At 39.6% G+C, this 9378-nt stretch overlaps 1 protein-coding gene across 1 annotated transcript; it reads left to right on the plus strand.

The window, feature by feature from the left end:
• The first annotated feature begins 836 nt into the window (after window positions 1-836).
• On the plus strand, window positions 837-8705 carry LOC119491723 (zona pellucida-like domain-containing protein 1). The gene is made up of 12 exons (XM_037775923.1): window positions 837-979; window positions 1479-1507; window positions 3924-4027; window positions 4110-4336; window positions 5055-5239; window positions 5572-5632; window positions 5722-5819; window positions 6270-6350; window positions 6430-6601; window positions 6895-7057; window positions 7992-8081; window positions 8303-8705. The coding sequence occupies exons 1-12, from the start codon at window positions 944-946 to the stop codon at window positions 8392-8394; spliced, it is 1338 nt and encodes a 445-aa protein (XP_037631851.1). The 5' UTR covers window positions 837-943; the 3' UTR covers window positions 8395-8705.
• Window positions 8706-9378: the final 673 nt, after the last annotated feature.

The following is a 9378-nucleotide window of genomic DNA, read 5'->3' on the forward strand; positions in this document are numbered from 1 at the left end:
CTGTGAAACCTGGAAAACCACAAACACAATCACAAACAAAACTGCAAGTGTTCATTAACAACTGCCTCTGATACATACTGAGGATATGGTGGCCCAGAAAATTACAAATACAGACCTGTGGAAATAGACAAACCAGGAGCGAATCAACAACGAAATCAAAAGGAGAAAGTGGAGATGGATCGGGCATACACTCAGAAAACAAACAAAACAACATAACAAGACAAGCTCTGGATTACAACCCACAAGGAAAGAGGAAGCCATGACCAAAAACCAACGGGAGACAGTCCACGCTCGATGAGGTAAATAAGATCCTCTTGGCAGGAAGCAAAGACCAATGCACAGAAGAGAGTGAGGTGGAGATCCATAGTGGACACCCTATGCTCCTAAGGGGGCCAAGAGCTTTAAGAAGAAGAATACTGTTTCTTGAATCCTTATGGGAGCCAATATCACATTTAACTAGCATTTTGTATCAAATTTATCTGATAAGTAATGCATTCAGTGTCATTGTATTTTTGCTTCATATGCAATCTGGAGGATATGAGGAGAAAATGAAGAAACTTGCAACTCAGTTTTCCATAAATGATGTCTTGTTTTTGTCGAAGATGCAGCTGAATTCAATGATAATTGTAATTTCATGTAAAGTTACCTTTTTTCATATTGATAAAAGGATGATCATGCATGAATCATGACAATGTCCATCCAGGAATATGCCTGTATTTATTTTTTCCGATAATAGCACCGCCACGAGTGACTTATTTCTGCAGGCTTTTCCCTCGTGTAGGTTGATCTGCGGTGAGTGACGACATTTGTTTTAAGGCGTTTTCATTCAGAGTACTCTTTTGAAAGATAGTGAATGCCTTGGTTCCCATTGTTTTCACTCAGAACAATGAGACTGGTCGTCCTTGTGGGCTAGCTTGGCCTCATTTTGAGGATCGACGCCCAGATGCTTGTGTTACTAGCAATACAGACAGACCTCCAGGTTTGTGGCATTTATTAAATGTTCTTTAATTACTGTCATTTTCAAACTTCCATTTACTTCCTTCCTTTTTTTTTATCCCTCCCAGAAAACACGGACATGACTGTGATCTGCAGCCCTGAGTATATGGACCTGAGCATCTATCTTTGCCCGATGTACTGTACCAAGCTGGTTCATAGCATACAATTCATGAATCCAGTAATAATGTCTTCACAAAATGATCCTATTTACATCACCTCTGTTACGGGGCATTATTCATTACCAATGTATTTCAATGAATTAGTATTATAGTTTTTTATCAAAAATGCCAAGCTACTGGGGATGTTATACCCAATATTCAAATAGCTAATCTATGTTCACACATATAAAATAGTATGTCGTCCAGCCTTCATCTTATTATAGGGCCATTGTTGAGGAAGTTCTGCATGCTCTTTTGTTTGACAAGTTTCCTCTTACACCTTTTTGTTTGGCTGCTGGTATAAATGGAAACATTTGGAAACAGATAGCCAGACACGAAACGAAGGCTTACAGGTGAGTCACTCAAATAACTTAACCATCATTTTCCAAGCAGTATAAATACCAAATAATATACCTGAATGAGAGACAAAATATCTAGACCCAATACTGTTTCTTGATTCCTTATGGGAGCCAATATCACATTTAACTAGCATTTTGTATCAAATGTATCTGATAAATAATGCATTCAGTGTCATTGTATTTTTGCTTCATATGCAATCTGGAGGATATGAGGAGAAAATGAAGAAACTTGCAACTCAGTTTTCCATAAATGATGTCTTGTTTTTGTCGAAGATGCAGCTGAATTCAATGATAATTGTAATTTCATATAAAGTTACCTTTTTTTCATATTAATAAAAGGTGATCATGCATGAATCATTACAATGTCCATCCAGGAATATGCCTGTATTTTTTTTCCCGATAATAGCACTGACTTAAGTAACTCTGCCGTAGTTGTTATTTCTGCAGGCTTTTCCCTCGTGTAGGTTGATCTGCGGTGAGTGATGACAATTTGTTTTAAAGGTCTCATATTATGCTCATTTCCAGGTTCCTAGATGTATTTTAATGTTGCACTAGAACATTTTTACATGCTGCAATGTTCAAAAAACCCCTTTATTCTTCTCATACTGCAGAAGAGTCTGCCTGCCTCAGAGCCTAATTCAGCCTCTGTCTGAAAACCCCTGATTCACAGCCTGTCTCCTCCCACTCTGCTCTGATTGGTCAGCATTTTCTGTCAATCAAAGAAGATGTGAAACAGTAGTCAGTTCATTATTTCTGCTAAAAGACACCTGCTAAATGTATGGAAGATCAGAGTAATGGTATATTATTTACAGTAGTAGCTGTCTCTGTGTTACCATGACTACAGACCACTGGAGCTTAGTTTACCGTAGTTTACCAGAGCTGAAGACTTTCTCCTGTACCATGTCAACATAACTGATGATTACAAATGCTGTGAATAATTAATATTGTCATCTGTCTACTCAAATAAAGTTTGACTGTGAAACAGAAATGTGTTGTGTTGCTTACAGTCACTACTACCTGTACTCTTCTACATGCATGACATCAAATATATATAATATATAAATATCAGCTGTTTAAACAGTGTAATTACATGAAGCCTTTGTGAAAGAACATGTTATATTTAGATGATGGGAGTACATGAAGCCTGTTCTGCTGGTTCTTGCAGACTAACAGTAGGAGCTACTTTGCTCAAGTTCGGTTGAGGAGGAGAGACAGTGACGCGCTGTGGGGCGGGGTCAGCTACTGAAGGTTCTGCTCTTGCATGGCTTTCATTTCTCTAATAACATCAGAAGAGAAGGAAAAAAGAGAAGTGATTTTCTACACCCATTTCCGGACAAACGGAGCAGGAGAAAAAGAGAGAGGATGGTCTTTTATGATACTATGGTGACCTGTAGACACACTGGGGACAGATATTGATGTTTAAAAGACATGGAAAAGTGCATTTTGCATAATAGGTGACCTTTAAGACGTTTTCATTCATAGTACTCTTTTGAAAGATAGTGAATGCCTTGGTTCCCATTGTTTTCACACAGAACAATGAGACTGGTCGTCCTTGTGGGCTAGCTTGGCCTCATTTTGAGGATTATTCATTACCAATGTATTTCAATGAATTAGTATTATAGTTTTTTATCAAAAATGCCAAGCTACTGGGGATGTTATACCCAATATTCAAATAGCTAATCTATGTTCACACATATAAAATAGTATGTCGTCCAGCCTTCATCTTATTATAGGGCCATTGTTGAGGAAGTTCTGCATGCTCTTTTGTTTGACAAGTTTCCTCTTACACCTTTTTGTTTGGCTGCTGGTATAAATGGAAACATTTGGAAACAGATAGTCAGACACGAAACGAAGGCTTACAGGTGAGTCACTCAAATAACTTAACCATCATTTTCCAAGCAGTATAAATACCAAATAATATACCTGAATGAGAGACAAAATATCTAGACCCAATACTGTTTCTTGATTCCTTATGGGAGCCAATATCACATTTAACTAGCATTTTGTATCAAATGTATCTGATAAATAATGCATTCAGTGTCATTGTATTTTTGCTTCATATGTAATTTGGAGGATATGAGGAGGAAATGAAGAAACTTGCAACTCAGTTTTCCATGAATTATCTTGTTTTTGTCAAAGATGCAGCTGAATTCAATGATAATTGTAATTTAATGTAAAGTTACCTTTTTCATATTGATAAAAGGATGATCATGCATGAATCATGACAACGTCCATCCAGGGATATACCTTTATTTTTTTCCCATAATAGCACAGCCACGAGTGACTAAAGTAACTCTGCCATAGCTGTTATTTCTGCAGGCTTTTCCCTTGTGTCGGTTAATCTGTGGTGAGTGACGACGATTTGTTTTAAAACGTGTTCATTCAGAGTACTCTTTTTTTTCTCATTCAGAACAATGAGACTGGTCATTCTTGTGTGCCAGCTTGGCCTCATTTTGAGGACCGATGCCCAGATACCAGATGCTTGTGTTACTAGCCCTACAAACAGACCTCCAGGTTTGTGGCATTTATTAAATGTTCTTTAATTTCTGTTAATTTCACACTTCCATTTACATCCTTCTTTTTTTATCCCTCCCAGAAAACTCAGACATAACTGTGATTTGTGGCAATGAGTATATGGACCTGAGCATCTTCCTTTGCCCAGTGTACCAAGCTTCTTACAATGAGTCTCTGATGGTCCTCAATAATCAGAGTGACACACCTGAGTGTTTTGGGACTGCTGACTGGAGCGTGGAGCCACCAGTCTTAAAATTCAGATTCCCCGTAAACGGAAGTGGCATTTCATCCTGCAATAGTAACTATAAGGTATTCTTCACAATAGCTTTAACTTTAGCTTTTTTCAGTGTGTACATCGAGGAACTTTTCAGTGCATAAGGAATCTATCTAATCATCTGGTAAAAGCTTGATGGCCAAGCAAAGCTTTGCTTTCAGTAAATTTTGATTGAAAATTGAATAGCATTATATGAAAACCAAAGAGTGGAAAGTCATTATATCTTGAATTCCTGCATGTGATCGAGCTATAAAGAAAGGAATCTCTGTCTGTCTGTGGGTGTGTCCTTCACATATCTGGAGAACCGTTCATCCGATCCACTTCGCACTTGGCGGGTGTATTGATGGGGACCCAATGGCGTGCTTTGTTGAATTTGGTGTAATTTGGACACGCAACACGTTCAATATTAACAAACCTTTAATAAACAAGCGAACAGCACTCTGTGCAGCAGCGGAGGCAGGCTTCAGGGCTCTGCAGTCTGAGTCGAGCATGTTGTCCGCAGCGGGCAGACCGCGGCTCATTGACTGCAGTTCACTGTTGCTGCTGGATGCTGGATATACTAACGTTACAACCAAACTTTTCTGCACTTCCCTGGAGTCAAAGAGTGATGAGCGGTTCTCAAGCAGCAGCACTTCCAGGGGCCAAGCAATTGGCCCGTTCGGAGTGGGCACGCCCCCCGAACGTGCACTTCACTAGTCAAAGAATGAATCAGAAAACTGATTTCAGTTAAATATATGTTTGTTTTTTCAATAGCTAACCACTCATGTAGGATTCTTGAACCTCGCATCCGAATACTACTACATCTCTGGCAATGTTACCTTTATAAACCTCCCTACCCTAACCTCTGCGGGTAGGATCGCCAATCACTCACAGATCCTTTACGGCTACTCCTGCATCTACCCGATATATTTTATCACGAACAGCGATCCACTGGGCGTGTGAGTATGTCATGAATAAAACGTATGTACCTTTCACCCAGAACGTGGCAACGTCACTGCTGCACTCTGAAACCCATTATTTCCAATAGCTTGTGCGCCACTTTTCGGTGCACTTTTCGGGGCACTTTTCGCTGCATCGAGCAAAGCGTTGCGCCCAAAGTTCAAACTAGTTGAACTTTGGGCGCAACGCACTGTGATGTGCGTTGGTCCCAGTGGCCAGCGCAGCGCAAACCACGTTCTATGTGAAAGGCCCATAACACTGCATGGGAAAATAGGCAGGACTGAGCTACTGTACATTTAGATTAATCCAAGTTTCTTTCCATTTATTACAGTCTTGTCATCAGAGACAACAATAGCAGCTTCATCAGCACACTGAGTATGATGCTCTACAAAGTAAGACCTGCTCTAGTTTTTAGAATTGAAGAGGAGTATTTTTTAACATTTTATAACTTGATTTTGTTCTTAAATACTCTGTGAAACAGGATAAACTGTACAGAGAGACGCTTACTATGCCGCTAACAGGACTCAGCCCGAAGACCAGGATTTATGTTGCAGTTAAAGCTACCAATCTAACAGACAGGTATTGAAAGGAATAGTTTGACATTTTTGGAAATGTGCTTATTCACTTTCTTGCATAGAATTAGATGAGGAGATAGCCTGGCTCAGTCTAAAGGGGCAAAAAAAACAAAAAAAACACCTACCAACACCTCTAAAGATTGATGACCAGACCCTGTTAAAATCATGTTTTTTACACTTTGGTTTTTGTACAGATTAGACAAACAACATATAACGTTTGAATTTGTGAGCTTTAGAGGTGCTAATAGGTGGATTTATTCTACCTTTAGACAGAGCAAGGTTAGCTGTTTCCCGGTTTCCAATCTGTATGCTAATATACAGATATGAAAGTGGTTTTGAGCTTTTCATCACATGTGTATTTACCAAATGTTTGAACTATAATGTCAGTACTGCATTTTCCATAAGTTGCATTAGTAAGAAGTAACACTTCAAATCCACCTGTCTCTCCTCGCAGGTTCAACGTGCTGCTGCACAGATGCTACGTAACAAAAAGTTCACATCCCAAGCTCAACAAATATTTTGACATCTTTGTAGGGTGAGTCTTTTCCTTTGACACTCAGCTCCAAGCTAGCTCTTTGTTCTTCCACATCACATTACCTGTTGTCTCTTTTCAGGTGTGACCGTTACGCACAAACTAAGGTGGAGCGCAATGGGGACTCCCAGTGGGCTTACTTTTCCTTTGAGGCCTTTAGATTTCCTGAGGACAAATATCGGACAGTTTCCACTTTCTACCTGCACTGCTCCACCAGTGTCTGCGAGGTGTCCTCGTGCAGCGCATTAAAGTCTGTGAGTGAACAGTCACTTCACACTGTCTAAGTTATGCTCTATCACTAAAACCTGTCTTTTGCTCAGTTTCCTGGATATTTCATTTACCTGATTTTGAGCTGGTTTTCCGAAACAGTGTTTGGCACATGATCTAATTTCACATCTTTTTGACATCACATATGGAGCAATAACTCTGATGAGCAAATCGTAACAGTGTCGAGGCCAAAAGACAAAGGCATCCTACGCATATATGCAGACATAAACTTGAATTACCAACAAAACAGATCAAATCGAACCTTTTTTTGTTTTGACAGGACTGTGGTTCTTTCATCAGCGGGTGGAGGAGAGAGGCCCCCTACAAGTCCAACTTTACAGTCACCTCGCCCCCCATCGTTGTGGGCAACCTGAGCCCTGGACCGAGACCCACAGATATTCCCTCATTCAATCAGACTAAAGTTACGTCTTTCAAAAATGGAAGTAAGCAAAAGTGCAAAACAAACAATATCACCTTAAACTATGCACATTTCTTTGGTTTATTTTATCTTGACCTTTTGCACAGTTGAGTAGATTTTAATTTTTTCTGGTTCTAAGAGGATGGTATTAAGGTGGCAACGGCAACTAAACCGTAACGTGCAAAACACCCGCTTCCACTAATATCTCAAAATAACAGTAACAAAGTGGTACAACGCGTGTAATAATGAAAACTCATGAAAAAAAGCAGCGGTGGCTAGAAATGGAGCAAATATGATTAAATAAAGTTATTTTTATAAAACGGTCACTATATCCTGACAGTACTACATGAGACAGGTAATCTGAAAAAAAATCATGTACCTCTGTGTCCTCCGGTGCTCCTGATGGCATCTGCAAGATTTCACAGACTGGAGGAACACAACCAATCAGAGCCGAGCTGGAGCCTGCCGTCTCTCAGCAGCTGTCAATCACTCGCAAACTAACATAAGGCATTAACGTAACATAATATTAATTCATATTTGATCAGCGCTGCCTAGTTTGACCGTTTGGTCAGAGTTTGTGAGTGATTGATAGCCAGCTCTCATAGACCGCAGCTGGACAGCAGATCCCAGGTCAGCTCTGATTGGTTGTTTTCCTCCGGTCTGTGAAATCTTGCAGATGCCATTAGGAGCACCGGAGGACACAGAGGCACATGTTTTTTTTTTTCAGGTTACCTGTTTCATGCACTACTGTCAGGATATAGTGACCGTTTTATAAAAATAACTTTTTTTAAATCATATTTGCTCCAATCTGGCCTACTTCAACTTCAAAGTCCTCTTACCGTACAACATTATTTGATATCTTAATTGTTCTCCTTTTTACACAAAAGTGAACAATATTACCTTGAAATGTACACATTTGCTTGGTTTGTTTTATCTCATATATTACCTTCATTTTTCAGCTTATCCATACCACTACTACGACAACGACGACTACGACAACTACGACTACGACAACTACATCTACTACGACTACCACAACATTTTTGATGGTAAGAATCTGCAGTGAATGTGATGTTGTCTTTGTGTATCTGTGTGTCTGTATGAGTGGGCTGGGACGATGAGGTGTCTAGACTAGTTTTTCAAAGTTGTCTTGGATGGACAACTTATTCAGTCAATAGTTCTCATTTAAATATGCAACATTTAATAGTAGAAATATGCAACATCATAACATGAACAGTCTTGATGCTTCTTGTCTTCCTTTCACACACAGGTGGACTGTCCATGAGCTGCTACAGCAGTCCTCTCACTGTGGTGGCCATAGTTGTCTGCAATGTCATCCTAACTATTTGTTTCTCTGTCTGAAAACCAGTCAGAGAATGGAGTCCCTTCATCTCTCTCTGTGACTCTCTTTATCACCTATAATCTTGACTATTTTGCAGATGTAGTAAAAACAAGTCACGGGGAAAGTTGTCAGGACTATCAAAATGTAATACTGTAGAAAACAATGTAGTCAGCAAAAGTAGAAAAAAACATATTCTCTTTCTTAACCACCAGGGGGTATATGTCCACGTACTGTAGATTTTGTTTTTGCTTTATGCAAATGTATGTATATATGTATTATTGGAAATCAATTAACAACACAAAACAATGACAAATATTGTCCAGAAACCCTCACAGGTACTGCATTTAGCACAAAAAATATGCTCAAATCAGAACATGACAAACTCAAGCCGAACAAGCAACAACAGCTGTCAGTGTGTCAGTGTGCTGACTTGACTATGACTTGACCAAAATTTAATGTGATTATCAAGTGGGCATGTCTGTAAAGGGGAGTCTCGTGGGTACCCATATAACCCATTTTCATTCACATAACTTGAGGTCAGAGGTCAAGAGACCCCTTTAGAAATGGCCATGCCAGTTTTTCCATAGCGCAAGTTTGGAGCATTATTCAGCCTCCTTTCGACAAGCTAGTATGACATGGTTGGTACCAATGGATTCATTAGGTTTTTTTGTTTCATATGATACCAGAATCTCCACTCTAGCTTTAAAGCCCGCTACAACCTTAAAAATCGCAAGTTGCGTTAATGCGAATTGCGATAACATGTTATTATTGAGTTAACTGGGTGATGTTTAATGTAGAGATTTGAGTATTTCTTCTTTCTTAGTACTCACCATTTCTCTCTCTTTCTCTCACTCACTGAAGACCCTTTCAGACACAACGCGACAACGGCACTACTACACTCTGAAACCCATTATTTTCATTTGGCTTGCGCCACGCTGACGGCTTTTCGCTACGTCGAGCGAAAGCCCAACTTTGGACGCTGCACGCTGTGATGTGTGCTGAAC

The sequence above is a fragment of the Sebastes umbrosus genome, chromosome 7 (assembly GCF_015220745.1).
Source record: "Sebastes umbrosus isolate fSebUmb1 chromosome 7, fSebUmb1.pri, whole genome shotgun sequence".
NCBI lineage: Eukaryota > Metazoa > Chordata > Actinopteri > Perciformes > Sebastidae > Sebastes > Sebastes umbrosus.

Bases quoted from the DNA above. Each gene is read 5' to 3' on its own strand.
- LOC119491723 (XM_037775923.1), top strand. From the start codon at position 944: ATGCTTGTGTTACTAGCAATACAGACAGACCTCCAG. The intron at 4,028-4,109 runs GTTTGTGGCATT...TATCCCTCCCAG, and splicing joins CCCTACAAACAGACCTCCAG to AAAACTCAGACATAACTGTG. The intron at 5,240-5,571 runs GTGAGTATGTCA...CATTTATTACAG, and splicing joins AACAGCGATCCACTGGGCGT to TCTTGTCATCAGAGACAACA.